General features: G+C 55.7%; 1 protein-coding gene across 2 annotated transcripts in view; it reads right to left on the bottom strand.

The window, feature by feature from the left end:
• Nucleotides 1-2,813: 2,813 nt before the first annotated feature.
• The window catches only part of RADIL (Rap associating with DIL domain), a 78,071-nt gene continuing 65,724 nt past the window's right edge, over nt 2,814-15,160 (bottom strand). For both annotated transcript variants that reach the window (XM_017533768.2, XM_037740378.1), the window contains 8 exons: nt 14,882-15,119; nt 13,956-14,128; nt 7,959-8,109; nt 6,000-6,190; nt 5,231-5,573; nt 3,886-4,025; nt 3,344-3,483; nt 2,814-3,196 (listed from right to left, as the gene is read on the bottom strand). In XM_017533768.2, the coding sequence (XP_017389257.1) occupies nt 3,091-3,196; nt 3,344-3,483; nt 3,886-4,025; nt 5,231-5,573; nt 6,000-6,190; nt 7,959-8,109; nt 13,956-14,128; nt 14,882-15,119 (1,482 nt within the window). In that variant the 3' untranslated portion in view covers nt 2,814-3,090. The remainder of the gene's footprint in view (nt 3,197-3,343; nt 3,484-3,885; nt 4,026-5,230; nt 5,574-5,999; nt 6,191-7,958; nt 8,110-13,955; nt 14,129-14,881; nt 15,120-15,160) is intronic.

The following is a 15,160-nucleotide window of genomic DNA, read 5'->3' as shown; positions in this document are numbered from 1 at the left end:
TGGGCTGCATTCCCAGAAGGATAGGCATTCTTCGTCTCCGGATGAGATAGGAGGGCTGCACAAGATGCAGGTTCAAGATACAGGTCACAAAGACACTCCTGTTAAAATAGGATGCTGTAGAGAAACTGACCAAAACCCACCAAAACCAAGACAGCAACCACAGTGATCTCTACTCATCCTTGCTGCTCATTATGCATTAATTATAATGTATTAGCATGCTAAAAGGCACTCCCACCAGCACAGTGAGTTTTCTAATGCCATGGCAACATCAGGAAATTACCCTATATAGTCTAAAAAGGGGAAGGACCCTTAGTTCCCGGAAATCTTCATCCCTTTCCTAGAAAACTCGAATAGTCCACCCCTTGTTTAGCATATAAACAAGAAGTAACTCTAAGTATACTCAATCTGGCAGCCCACCCTGCTGCTCTGCCTATGGAGTAGCCTTTTTTTCTTCTTTTTTCATTTTTTTTGAGTCTTGTTCTGTCGCCCAGGCTGGAGTGCGATGACACAATCTCAGCTCACTGCAACCTCCACCTCCTGGGTACAAGCCATTCTCCTGCCTCAGCCTCCTGAGTGGCTGGTATTACAGGCACGCACCACCATGCCCAGCTAATTTTTTTTTTTTTTGATGGAGTCTTGCTCTGTCACCCAGGCTGGAGTGCAATGGTGTGATCTTGACTCACTGCAACCTCTGCCTCCCAGGTTCAAACAATTCTTCTGCCTCAGCCTCCCAAGTAGCTGTGATTACAGGCATGAGCCATCACGCCTGGCCAGCCCCGCTAATTTTTATATTTTTAGTAGAGGTGGGATTCACCATGTTGGCCAGGCTGGTCTCAAACTCCTGACCTCAGGTGATCTGCCTGCCTCAGCCTCCCAAAGTGCTGGGATTAGAGGCATGAGCCACCTTGCCCGGCCAATTGTTTTGTTTGTGTTCTTAATAAACTTGCTTTCACTTGATGGACTTGACCTGAATTCTTCCTTCTCTTGGGGTCTGGATTAGGACCCCTTTCTGGTAACCCTGATGTAAGATATCCACAAGACATGTAGCCACAGTGGCAGAAAGTGGGTCTGTGGTTGCCAGGGCCTGGGCACAGGAGGCAATGAGGAGTGCCTGCTGAGTGGCCATGTTTTCTCCTTTGTAGGTGACGACAATGTTTTAAAACTAGACGGTGGCAATGGTTGCATAACACTGTGAATGTGCTACATGCCACTGAATTATACACTTTAAATAGTTAACTTTATGTGAATTTCACTTTAAAAAGTAACAACTGAATACTGTACAAAGTGTAGCTGATATATTAATAGTAACAAGTCAATGTCAGTTTTCAGGCTTTGCTGCCATGCGGCAGTGGGAAAAGCTGGTGCAGGTACACGAGACTCTGCTATTTTTACGGCTTCCTTTGGATCTATAATTATGTCAAAATAAAATGCTTTTAAAACACAAAAACAGACCAGGGGCGGTGGCTCACACCTGTAATCCCAGCACCTTGGGAGGCCGAGGCGGGAAGATCACCTAAGGTCGGCAGTTCAAGACCAGCATGACCAATATGATTGAAACCCCGTCTCTACTAAAAATACAAAATTTAGCCGGGCGTGGTAGCAGGCACTTGTAATCCCAGCTACTCAGGAGGCTGAGACAGGAGAATTGCTTGAACCTGGGAGGTGGAGGTTGCAATGAGCTGAGATCGCACCATTGCACCACCAGCCTGGGCAACGGAATGAGACTCTGTCTCAAAAAAAAAATTAAATATATTTATGTTTTATATATGTTTATATAAATATATATCAAATACACACACACACACACACACACACACACACACACACACATATATATATATATATATATATATATATTTTTTTTTTTTTTTAATCTAGTGTTTTAGGAACCTGGCAGTGGGCAGCCATTTGGAGCCAGGCGCAATGTGGAGCCGCGAACTGCAGGTCCACACAGGGTGCCAGGCGGACACGCTGCACCTCGCCGTAGTGCACACCAGAGGGCAGCGTGGAGCTGCACGAGGCCCCGTGCCTGGGACCGGCCCAGGACACTGGTTTGGGGACCCCACGCAGACCCCTGGCCATGTGAGGGGGGCATCTGCAACTGACTGGCAGGGACCCTCTTCCCCAGGGCCTCTCTTTTGGTATCAAAATGACCCTGGGCCACCACCTTCACCACAGTGAGGAGGGAATGGGAGCCAGGCCACAGAGCTGCTAACCCTGCTGAAGATGCCCAGCCAGCCCCGCTATCACCGAGAGGCTGGCAGGGCCCTGCCCTGGCCCTGCGCACGGTCAGCCGGCTGGTAGAGAGGGAGGCCGGCCTCCTCACCTCGTTAGGGCCGGTGGCCAGGGGAATGCCGGTGAGGATAAGAGCCTGGGGCCGGCAGCCTGGTATTAGGGCCAAGCTGGTGGCTTTAGTTGGGAAAAGGAACTCGGGAGCGAGCAGGAGTCCTGGGAGAGGAGGCAAGGTCCAAGGTGGGCTCAGTGCCTCGGAGACCATCAGGCCCATCCACTTTCCAACCCCTGGGTTTCTAGACCTTTCTCTGGGGCCAGTGCTGAGCAGCAGAATTAGAAGCCCTGCAGCCTCTATGACGGGTCTGGTCCCTGCGCTGGCTGCGAGGGGCTGCTGGGGCTGCTTCCTGCTGTGCCCTGTGTCGGGGTGGGGCGGGGGCAGGGAGAGGCAGTTTAGATGATCCTGACGACAGCTGTCACCGAATCTTCCCGCACTGGCAGGCAGAGGCCACAGGGAGCCCACTGCAGCCCCTCTGAGTGGCCCACGCCTGCTGCCCAAGATGGGATCCCAGCAGGTCACCCTCTAAGAACAAGAAAAATAGTTTATTGAATCTGTACTTTCTCCATTAAAGTCTTTAAATGTAAAAGCTCTGTAACAAACATCACAACCCTGCATCATCTGCCATATAAATAAAACCTCCACTGAGATGCAGGCTATCAATAGGCGCGTCCCCACGGTGAGGCTGCCCACCCAGGTACCCAACTCGGTCAGTTACAAAACAGGGATGAAGGCAGGAGGATGCTCGGTGTCACCGGGTAGGACAAGGCGCTGGGCGTGCGGGGGGTGTCCCTGCAGCCCCCCTAGAGAGAGGGCGTGCGGAAATGGATCTTCTTAGCTGTTTCCACGTCAGACTTGGCAACCAGGAACCGCATCTTCTTCCCCCCATGGCGGATCAGGTCCACGGCTCTGAAATCCACGCCAGAGGTGAGGCTGGGCAGGGGGGCACCAGAGAGGCCCCACGGGGTGCAGCCCAGCCTCTCCTGCCGCCCCAGGTCCCCTCCCCTGAGCAGGGTGTCTGGGAGGAGCAGCGGGGCATGCAAGCGGTGGGGGTACCTCAGGTAGCCGAGGCCAAGGAGGCTGCTGCCGTTCACCTCCAGAATGCGGTCCCCCAGCGACAAGCGCCCATCGGCCGCTGCGGGGCTGCCCGGGAGCAGGGTCTGGATGTAGAGCCCGGGGGTGCCCAGGCGCGTGTGCTGGGGACAAGCAGAGGCCTCAGGGTTCTCTGCAAGCCTCTGACACTTGCTGTCCCCAGTGAGGACCCCCGCAGTCCCTCCCTTGGCACCAACAGGTCCCCGTGGCATCCAGCCAGGCCCACTCATGGTTGTCACATGGCCCTCCAGAAAAGCAGTGGACACCACCATCCCCACAGGCCCAGGACAGACCCTGAAGGCTTGAGGACAGAAGCAAGAGACAGCAGGCCCAGGGGGTGTGGCCATTGGACAGGCTGGGTCCTCCGTCCCAGCTACAGGGGGCCACCCCACTCTCCTCCCCAAAGGCCTTCGTGTGGCCATGTGGCCACTCAAGCTGCAGCCAGGCTTCAGTGAATGGAGCCAGGCAGCCTGCATGGAGGTGGGGCAGGGGCACGGGCCACTCACCATCCCATCAATCAGGCCCATTCCCAGCCCTGAGGGGCCTCGTTCCAGCTCCACCATGAAGACGTAGCAGAAATCCTCGGTGCTGGAGCTGCGGCTGGAGGGGGCTAGAGGGGACTCGTCCTCGGGGGCTGCAGAGTCTCCTGGATAGGGGCCAGGAAAATTGGGTGGGAGTGAGGCACCAGGAGTCAGGATGAGGAACGGGATGTCCTGGCCGGGCTGCCTCTGCGGGGGGTCAGGGACAGGGAAGGCCTCCCGTGGCTCCCAGGAGACACCGTTCAGGCAGAATGCGAATGGCAACCCAGACATCAGGGTTGGGGTCTGCCTGTGGGTGACACCCCCATGTGCCCTGAAGGAGCACCTCAGTCCCCGCCTCCGGCAGCCCCATGACACTGCCCCTCTCTGGAAAGGCTTTTTTTGGGCTCCAGGGCCCCATGCATTCTATGCCGCCTCCTCAGCAGTCTCTGCCCTTCCTCCTCCTCCCTCCACACCCAGATGTGACTATGTGAACCCGAGGGTTCCCACCACTGACCAGACCTGGACCCCAGGCCCTAGCCCAGCCCAGCCCAATCACCTGCCCCGAGATCACCCTCTTCATAATGGCAATCCTGCCGTGGGGGAGCTTGGGTCAGAGATAAGCTGTGCACCTGGGCAGGTAGCCTGCCTGGGACCCAGCTTGGCCAGGTGGCCTCAAGCCACAGGGCACACTCTGGACTCTGCACACACACACCCAGGACACTGTGCTCCTGCAGGGCACACCCAAGCCCTCACCAGGGGCCAGGGCCAGCTGGGTATGCTTCACCCTCAATGCCCTCCCCAGCCTAGCCCAGCTGCACACACACACATGCAATTACACCCATGCACACACTCATGCGCACACCCATATGCACGCAAACACACAAGCACACACACTCATATGCACACACAGATGCACATGCACAAGCACATCCATGCACACGTTGAACACACCTATCCTCAAGCACAGGCCCTGCCCCAGAGGGTTCCAGCTCCACCTCCTCCCTGAAGACCTCTGGGTTCCCCCTCAGCACATCCTCTCCACTGGCTCAGCCATCCCTTCCTCTGCCCCCGGTGCTGGAGTGACTCAGCACTTTCTAGACCCTTTCCCTCCCAGATCACAGACATGTCAGTGACCGCTCAACTTAGCGGCCGTGTGGCTGAGCTGTCCCAAGTCCTCTCCATCTGGCCCCCATCCCAGGATGCCGGTGTCCGTGGGGCAGGTGCTGAAACCCAGGACCCCAAGGATGGAATGACCTTGAGGGGACCGGCCATCAGGGTGCTGTGCAGGGTGTGGGGTGGGTGGCCAACCTGAGCACTGGGCAGGCCTCACCTTCCGAAGCTGCACCCGGGAGGCCTCTGGGTCCGTTCCTCTGCCTTTCTGGGAGTGCTTTGCCACATGGGCCGCTGGGCACTGGCCAGTCGGGGTCCCTGGGCTCAGGGCCCAGTGGAGTGCTGGGAGGCGTGAGCAAGCAGGACGCATCCTTGTGCGGGGGGCCAGCCTGGGAGCCCCCACGGCCAGGCTGCCTTCCAGAGGGGGTCTGTGGCCAGGGAGCCCCCCTCAAGGGAAGAGTACGCTCCAAGGCAGCTTGCCAGGCTGCTGGGCCAGGGTCCCTGGAAGCCAGGGGGCAGCTCGGGGCCTCCAGGTGCCCCTCAGGGATGGCGTGGTGCACACCCTGGGGAGAGGAAGGACAAGAGCTCAGGCAGAGGAGGCGTGGCCAGGTGGGCACAGCACTAGGGTGACTGAGGGACAGCTTGCAGGCAGAAGGGCCCTCAGGCGGGGATAGAGTCAGAAAAGCACTCCTGGCAGTCCATGCAGCCTGACATGATCCAAGAGGCCAGGGGGCTCCTCTGCCATCGGAAGCATGGCCTGGGCTGGGCCAGGACTCCCAGCGCCCCTGGAGCTCCTGCCTGCTGTCCCCAGCCCAGCTTCCAGGCCCTCTCCTGTCCTCTTGCACTGGGGGCATGCTGGCTGGGCCCCTCCCTGCATACCTCGGGGCATGTTGGCTGGGTCCCTTCCCTGGGAATCTCAGAGCATGCTGGCTGAGTCTCCTCCCCGGGTACCTCGGGGCATGCTGGCTGGGGAAGCCCTCCCCAGGTACCTCGGGGCAGGCTGGCTGGGGGGCCCCACTGCCAGGGCTGGCTCTGCTCCGCAGGCCCCACAGAAAGTGGCGGATGTAGAGCAGGTGCTGGTAGATGCTGTCGTCCAGGCAGTCAGCTTCCAAGTCCACCTGGAAGCCCTCGCTGGGCAGGATGATGGGTGGGGGGTTTTCATAGGACTCCAGGACGTCCTCTGTAGAGGAGAGAGGATGCCCGTGTTGGGTGAAGCTGCCTCCCTCACCAGGCTGCCCCGCCCAGTGCTGTGGGAACCCAGGGACCAGCAGATAGAGCCAAGTCCCTTGATCTGTGGACACAGGAGGCTGGGATCCTGGCCACAGTGACCGGTCCCACCCTGGCTCTCATCCCTTCTGAATCCCCACTGACCACCTGGTATGAAGTCCAAGCATCTCAGGACTGAGAATAGGGCCTCGTGTCCAGGAACCCTCCAGCCCCACTGAGCTGCTCTGTACCCGGGCCTATCTCTGCCCTGCTGGAGTCTCCAGGTAACTGGAGCTCCTCTGGCCCCGCTGAGCTGACACAAGCTCCTCCCAGGGCAGGAGCCAACGGCCTCCCTGCAGGCTTCGTGGGACCTGAATGGCCTATGTCCAGGCTGGTCTCTGTCCCTGGGAACACGGGCACCTTTCAGGAGGCGGAAGAGCTGCGTGCACACTGAGCTCCTAACTCCCAGCACAGCCTGCCACGTAGCAGGCCACAAAAATGACTCAGTGGGGAGGGAGGATGCCCACGCCCAGTGCTAGGTGACCCAGGGCTGTGGGACAGCATCCAAGGCCCCATCGCCTCTGCCATCCTGTACTATTTTGTTGATGTGTTTACATATAACGCTAATGAAGGAAAATGTGTGAATAGTCTACACATTAAAATGCAGTCCTGGCCAAGCGAGGTGGCTCACGCCTATAATTCCAGCACTTTGGGAAGCCAAGGCTGGCAGATCAATTGAGGTCAGGAGTTTGAGACTAGCCTGGCCAACATGGTGAAACTGTCTCTACTAAAAATACGAAAATTAGCTGAGCGTGGTGGTACACACCTGTAGTCCCAGCTACTTGGGAGACTGAGGCAGAAGAATGGCTTAAATCTGGGAGGCGGAGGTTGAAGTGAGCAAAGATTGCACCACTGCACTCCAGCCTGGGTGACAGAGCAAGACTATCTCAGTAAGTAACTAAGTAAATAAATAAATAAATAAAATTTACCCGTGGCTGGGCCAAGTGGCTCATACCCGTAATCCCAGCACTTTGGAAGGCCAAGGCAGGCGGATCACCTGAGGTCAGAAGTTCAAGACCAGCCTGGCCAACATAGTGAAACCCTGTATCTACTAAAAATATAAAAATTAGCTGGGCATGGTGGCACGCACCTGTAACTCACCTACTTGAAAGACTGAGGCAGGAGAATCGCTTGAACCTGAGAGGTGGAGGTTGCAGTAAGCCAAGATTGCACCACTGCCCTCCAGCCTGGATGACAGAGTGAGACTCTGCCTCAAAAAATAAAATAAATACAATGCACCCATATGAATGCATGTACACATATATATGCACACAGATCCCTTCGTGTGGAAGCCTGCATGTGCATGTACACAGGACAGGTGCTCAGGGATGCCTCCCCATGGCCATGTGCCGCCTCTGCTCCCTTCCTGGGCAGCCATGCAACTGGGGAGGCCCCATCCTCCAGCTTCATGAGGAATGAGGGGAACTGGGACCTGAGCCTGGAGATTGGAACTTGGGCAAGGACTCTTAACTTCTTGACAATCCGCTGTGGAGGTCCCCAGGTGAGGGGTGGGGCAGGGGGGTCTTCCAGATGGAGGCTCCACAAGGGAGGTCCCCAGGAGGAAGGGCTTCCACACTCACTTCAGATGAGATGAGAGCTCAGGCTGCCTCCAGGCTCCATCCAGCTCGGAGCGAGTATCCCACCAAGTCCCCAGCCCCTTCCTGCCCTGAGGTGAGGCTTACCTGATCTGAAGGCGTCGGGGCTGTCCTGGGTCCCTGGCTCCCAGGCGCTCATGGGGCCCATGGCCGAGGCTAGCTGGTAGTGAGTCAGCAGGCGGTGCAGCTGTGCTGGGCTCAGGGCAGGGAATGCGGCCCGCAGAGCTGCCCAGCTCATCTGGGTGACAAGAAGGAGCTCATGGTCACAGGCCTCTGGGGGCAGACCCCAGCCCAGGGAGGGGCAACCTCCACGGGTGGCTGGGGGTGGCCGGCTGAGGGGCGCTGCGGTCCTCACTCCCACCAGGGGCCATCTGTGTCACAGCAGCAGTTCACCCTGGCACTTCCTGGCAGCTGCTTCAGGGAGAGGCCGGCAGGTGCCATCGGGAAGCCCCTGCCCAGGGAACCCACCCCCATCTCAAGCAAGTGCCCACCTTACACTGCGGCCACCAACCAGAGAAACCACTGCTGGGAAACGAGCAGTGAAATCCGATTCCTACCTCCAACAGCGGAAAAGAGGTCAAGTTGGCTAAAGTCCTGACTGGAAGGCAGGAACATTCACCACCCAGGTGACAGGAGGCAGGGAAAGCATTTTGTTGTTGTTTTGTTGTTTTAGGTTGGGGTGCAGTTGCTCTGTCATAGCTCACTGCAGCCTTGACCTCCCGGGATCAAGTGATCCTCCCACCTCAGCCTCCTGAGTAGCTGGGACCACAGGCATGCACCATTATGTCCAGCTAATTGGTTTTGCTGTTTCTTTCTTTCTTTTTTTTTTTTGGTAGAGATGGGGGTCTCACTATGTGAGTCTCAAATTCCTGGCCTCAAGCGATCCTCCTGCCTCAGCCTCTCAAAGTGTTGGGATTACAGGTGTGAGCCACTGCGCCCGGCCTGGGAAAACTTTCCAGGCAAGTCAAAAAGCATCTGCCATAAGGAAAGGGTGAATTCTTCCCATGAAATTAAACAGCCTGTGCGCCCCCTGGGACTTCCGTCATCGTCCTTCTGGGGTTCCCTTCCCGGCTCCCAGCTGGTTCTTATTTTCTGGAATTCACTTCTTCAGTTCTCTGGTTCCTCCTGTTTCCATGGAACAGATCTTCTAGTAGCTTCTTGAAAGGGGCACTCACAGGAAAACCACTGCTCCAAGTGCTGGGAGTCTTCATCCCCACCCTGGACTGGTCCTCTGGCTGGCCCAGAACTCCAGGCCGGAGAGTGTCACCATTCGGATTCTGCAGGCACCACTTTGTCCTGTGACTCCCATGCTGCTCTGCCTAAAGCATCCTGAGTGCAAATCTTCAGGATGGACCTTACACTGATTCCTGTCTGGAAGCCCGTGGTTCTCTGTGCCCAGCATCCTGTAGTCCTGGGATGCGGAGTTTGGGTGCAAACCCTGGCCTGGCCCAGCCTCCAGGGCCTCACCCTCTCTGTGGCTCTTTCTGGACTCCCACTGTTTGGATGCCGGCCTCGCTGATGGGGCCTCTCTGTTCTCACCTTTGCTTCCTCTGTTTCTCTCCCAAGTTTTACTGCCAAAATCCAGGGGCCTGGGCTGCGGCTACCAGCTGTCCATGCTGATGGACAGTCGGTGTTAAGAGCCTTGTGTAGGAGGGGCGAGGGCACAGCACCATCCCACAGCCTCAGAAGGTCCTCCTTCAACACCTCTACCCCCCACCACCCTCACCCACACACACCCCAGTTCACGAAAGCCTCTGGTTTGCCTGGGGGTGGTTCTGTTTAATTGTGAGTTCCTAGAACTGTGTCTACTCTCACTTCTGTGGTTGGTCCAGGGTTACTGTCAGAGGGGGACAGCTGTCAGGGCCGAGAGATCAGCTTCAAGGAAACAGAACCCTCTCCCCTCCCTCCCACCTCTCCTTCTCTCCCTCCCTCCCTCCATCTCTCTCTTCCTCCGTCTCTCTCCCTTCCTTCCATCTCTCTCCCCTACTCCTCTCTCCCTCCCTCTCCCCATCTCTCCCCCCTCCATCTCTCTCCCCTCCTGCTCCCTTACCCTCCATCTCTCCCCCCTCCCTCCATCTCTCTCCCCTTCCTCCATCTCTCTCCCCTCCTCCTCCCTCTTCCTTTCTTCCCTTCTCCCCCTCTCCTCCCCACTTTCTTCTCTCTCCCCCCTCCTTCTCTCTCTCCCTGTCTCTCTTTCTCCCTTCTTACCCCCACACCCCCATCCCTCTGTCCCTCTCCCTCCCTGCTCCTCGCCCTCCTTTCTGGTGGTCTCTGGACTTGGGAGCTTTGCTTCCCACCCTCTACAACCCCCTTTTCAGGTTTTGGCATCAAGGAATTACTGGTGTTTTAAAGTGAGATAGGGTTTCTTCTAGTTTCTGGTAAGAATTTGGGTACTAATGGTATTATTTCTTAAGGTTTAAAATAATTCACCAATGAAACCATCTGGGTCTTGAATCTTCTTCGTGAGAAAGTGTTAAAATAATAATTTGCTTTTTTTTTTTTTTTTGAGACAAGGTTTCATTTCTGATGTCTAGGCTGGAGTGCATTGGCACAATCATGGCTCACTGCAACCTCAATCTCCTGGATCCCAGGAATCCTCCTGCGTCAGCCCTCTAAGTAGCTGGGACCACAGGCATTCACCACCATGCCTGCCTACTTTTTGTGTGTGTGTTTTTTGTAGATTTGTGTGTACTTTTTGTAGAGACAGGCCAAGTTGTGCAGACTGGTCTTGAACTCATGGGCTCAAGGGATCCTCCTGCCTCAGCCTCACAAAGTGCTGGGATTACAGGCGGGAGCTACCGCACCTGGCCTTTTAGTTTCTTTAACGCATGCAGGACCACTCAGATTTTTAACTTCCTGTTGAATCAGTTTCAATATTCTTTTTCTTATTTATTCATTTCATCTAAATTGTCAAATTTATCAGCAAAAAGTTGGTTATGATCTCCTCTTTCTACTAATTTTTAATGTAGAATCTGAGCGATGTTCTCCTTTTTATTTTTGATACTAGCAATTGTGTTTTCTCTTATTCAACTTTTCTGTTTTTATTTATTTTTTGAGACAGTCTCACTCTGTCACTCAGGCTGGAGTGCAGTGGTGTGATCTCAGCTCACTGCAGCCTCCACCTCCAGGGTTCAAGCAATTCTCCTGCCTCAGCCTCCCAAGTAGCTGAGATTACAGGCACACACCCCTACACCCGGCTAATTCTTGTATTTTTAGTAGTGATGAGGTTTTACCATGTTGGCCAGGATGGTCTCAAACTTCTGACCTCAGGTGATCCACCTGCTTCAGCCTCCCAAAGTATTGGGATTACAGGTATGAGCCGCTGCGCTCAGGCTCTTATTCAGCTTTTCACACAACCAGCCCCTGACTTTACTGCTCATCTCAACCATATTTGTTTCCTATTTCACTGATTTTTAGCTCTCATCTGTCATTTCCTTCTGCTCTCCTTGGGTTTGATTAGTCGTTCTCTTTCTTGCCTCAAGATTATTCATTCTTAGCCTTCCTTGTTTTCTAATATATACATATGAGGCTTAACTTTTCCCCAGAAAACTGCTGTAACTGCAGCCCACATGTTTGGATATTTTGTATCTTCATTATTGCAGATGAGCTTAATGCTGAGCTTTGGCAAGCTTTTGGTAAGGCTCAGATGGCCTCTGCTGGGTCCTCACCCCAAGGTTCGTTTGTTTCTTCGTTCCTTCCTTCCTTCTTTCATCCCTCCCTCTCTTCCCTTCCTTCCTTCATTTTTCTTTCTTTCTTATAGTTGGGATATTCCTCTATTGCCCAGGTTGGAGTGCAGTGGTGTGATCATAGCTCACTGAAGCCTTGAATTCCTGGACTCAAATGGCTGCCTCAACCTCCCAAGTAGCTGGGACTACAGGCATTTGCCCCATGCCTGCCTCTCACCCCAGGGTTTCCACTGAGGGCCTGGCGTTTACTTCCCAAGGGGCCCTGGACTCTTCATCTCTGTCTCCGCTGCATTGCGAAACCACCACAGATTCTGCTCTTTTCTTTTCTTTTTCTTTTTCTGAGACAGAGTTTCGCTCTGTTGCCCAGGCTGGAGTACAGTAGCACGATCTCGGCTCACTGCAACCTCTGCCTCCCAGGTTCAAGCAATTCTCCTGCCTCAGCCTCCTGAGTGAGTAGCTGGGACTACAGGTGCGTGCCACCACGCCTGGCTAATTTTTTGTATTTTTAGTACAGACAGCGTTTCACTGTTTTAGCCAGGATGGTCTCGATCTCCTGACCTTGTGATCTGCCCGCCTCAGCCTCCCAAAGTGCTGGGATTACAGGCATGAGCCACACACCCGGACTGCACTCTTCTTTTCAAAGTTTCTGGTTTAGTTTTAAAGCCTCTCTCCATCGCACTCCCTGGAGATTCAGAAAGTTGCAAGTGTCTCAGGGAAAAACCGGGCATGCATTTCAGGCCCTGAAGTCTCTGAGCTTATCTCTCGCCTGTGAGATGGCCAGTGCTGTGCTGTTCGGGTTTCTGTTTCCCCAGCAGTGGCCCCTGCCTGGACAAAGCCTGGATTCTCAGCCTCACACCATAACCTGCTTCCAGGACAGCCAATGTCCCCACGGAAAAGCAACAGGACCCACAGGTCAGCTCTTTGTGAGGCTCGCCATCTGCAGTCTGCCCTCTCCTCATCCTTCAGGAGCTCTCATGCCTTTCAACCGATGACTGTGTTTCTTTCCGGCTGTATGAACTGTCCTCAGTGGAACTGCAGGCTCGGCTCCTCCATCCAAGCCCCAGTGCTTTCCACAATATCAAACAGATATTCTCCTGTTTCAGCCCCATCTCGACATCACTATCCAGAGGTACTTGGTGCTACCAATTCCTGAGCCTTTTAGTGGCTTCATGTAAACTGAGTGGCTTCTCGGGAGTCAGTTTATTTTCTTTTTTGTAGAGATGGGGTCTCGTGTTGCCCAGGCTGGTCTCAAACACCTGGCCTCAAGCGATCCTCTCACCTCTGCCTCCCAGAGCCCTGGGAGGACAGGCAGGATGAGCCATCGTGCCTGGCCAAGTCAGCTTTCTTGTCTGCTATGGGAGGTGCTCCTCACCCATCTGCTTTCTGCCTTCCAAAATAGCATTGCTTTTGTCTCCTCTACAACTTTGTCCTCATGGGTGTGTGCCATTAAAGAGCATCGCTTTACTTTTGTTCAGTGATACCATAGGAGAAGCTAACTAAACTTATGTGTTCAATATACCACACGTGGGATCCAGACATCCTCATTTTCCGAATGTTCTATAGTAAATAAAAATGCTTCACTTCTTTTTTTTTTTGAGTCAGAGTCTCACTATGTCGCCCAAGCTGGAGTGCAGGGCGTGATCTGGCTCACTGCAACCCCACCTCCCAGGTTCAAGCGATTTGCCCTGGGGCCACTCTTCCCATCACCCTACAGCATGTGAAACCATCGGCTGATGTCCATTAATGACTGTGTTGGGAAGGGCGTGGTGAGTGGCGAGGGAGGCAGGGAGGGGCATGTCGGTTTCCCACTGCCACTGTGACACATGCTCACACGTTGGGCAGTCTCGGACACACCAGTGCACGCTCTCACAGCTCTGTGGCTCCGCAGCTCAGCTGGGTCTCACAGAGCGGACAGCAAGAGGAGGGTCCTGGGGGAGGACCTGTCTCCCTGCCCTTCCGGTTGCTGCTAGAATTCAGTTCCTGCGGTTGTAGGACTGAAGTCCTGTTTCTAGGCTGGCTCTCAGCCAGGGCCACTCCAGCTTTCAGAGGCCGCCACACTGCTCAACCCCTGGTCCCTCCTCCAGCTCCAGAGCCACGTCCCCTCTTCTTCCGCTTCTCTCTGAGCCACCCTTCTGGAGTGGACTGGGCCACCCAGACACCCAGGCCATCTCTGAATCTCAAGGTCTTAATTGTAGTCACATCTCCAGAGTCGTCTTTGCCTTGCGGGGTAATGGGGTCACAGATCTCAGACATCTTTTGGGCCATTATCCTGCCTACCCCAGCTGGAGACAGCCATGGAATGGAAGCAACCTTGCTAATTACCGCAGGCCTGGTTTGTGAGCCAGGGACCCACAGCATGTGGCCCCACCCCTCCCCGCCTCCCATGTGTCCCCCCTACCTGGATGAGCTGGGCCCTGGGCGTGGCCAGCAGGTTAAGGGTACAGGAGAGTTTGCGAAAGAAGTGCTCTCCAGCCGCCCCGAAGCCAGCGCTCCGCATCCACTCCAGGAGCTGCTGCAGGCGGGCGCAGGCCTGGACGCCTCTGGGCCAGTGGAAGCAGCTCAGCGACGGGCCTGTGTAGGAGGGAGGGAGGGAGGTAGGGTGATGCCCAGGCTGTCCTCCCCGGGGACACAGACACAGGTCTGTCCCCAGAGCCTGCCCTCACTGGCTCTAGGCCACTGAGGACATCACAGCTCCATGACAGGCAGGAGACCTTCCCTAGGTTTCCAAGGCAACTGACCAGCCTCAAACCCCTCTCTGGCACAGGGGTGCAGTGGGAGATGAATATAGTAGGGCAGGGTGGGCTGTGAGAGCCACAGGCTGGGACCCTCTCCCACCCCCACACATGTGCCGTGGGCTTGCCCCCACCAGGGTCTCCCCGTGCCCCCACAGTGGCCCCAGCTGGGAGTGACCAATGTCCCTGGACCCTGCAGGTGATGGAGGAAGTCCTTCCTCGAGGCAGGGTTCAAGGCCAGTCTACAGCTGCACAGACCTGGGTTCCATCCTGGCTCTGACGTGTCCACCGGGCAGTTCTGGGACAGTCCGGTGATGCCCTGAGCCCGTTCCCTCCCTGTCACAGGCAAATGGCCTGGGCAGACCTCTTGGCCGTGGCTTCTCTGAAACCCTGATGGGACCCTGGCTCCTACGGAATGCACTGTGGCAATCCCCCCGCCCTCCGGCTTCCCACTCCCCAGGGGCACCAGATGCTCAGGAAGCAGGAGCCCCAACAAGGGCAGAGCCATCCCCAGGAGCGGCGAGGGAGGGGCCGGCAGCTGTCATGTCTAGGAATGTGAGCCCCGGCCCCCAGCCCCACACAAGGCCCTCACCCCTGTCGAGGAGCTGGTTGAGCAGCAGGGTCCCAGAGAAGAAGAAGAGGTAGGCGAGCATCTGTGAGGCCACCTCGGGGTGCACCTGCAGCTGCCGCAGGAGGTCCAGGGCTGCCTGGTACACGGACACCACATGGCGCAGCTCCTCGGGCAGCTCAGGGGCCGAGGACCAGTTCTCGCGGCGCTCCATCTGAAACGGGGGGCACTCCAAGAGCGCTGGGAGGCAGATGTACAGGGACTGGAGGGGTGAGAGGAGAACAGCAGCCAGCATTTCCAGGA

The sequence above is a fragment of the Cebus imitator genome, unplaced genomic scaffold (assembly GCF_001604975.1).
Source record: "Cebus imitator isolate Cc_AM_T3 unplaced genomic scaffold, Cebus_imitator-1.0 Scaffold82, whole genome shotgun sequence".
In the NCBI taxonomy this organism is placed as follows: Eukaryota; Metazoa; Chordata; class Mammalia; order Primates; family Cebidae; genus Cebus; species Cebus imitator.
The sequence above is the reverse complement of the archived record's forward strand: the minus strand, read 5'-3'. Positions and strand labels throughout refer to the sequence as shown.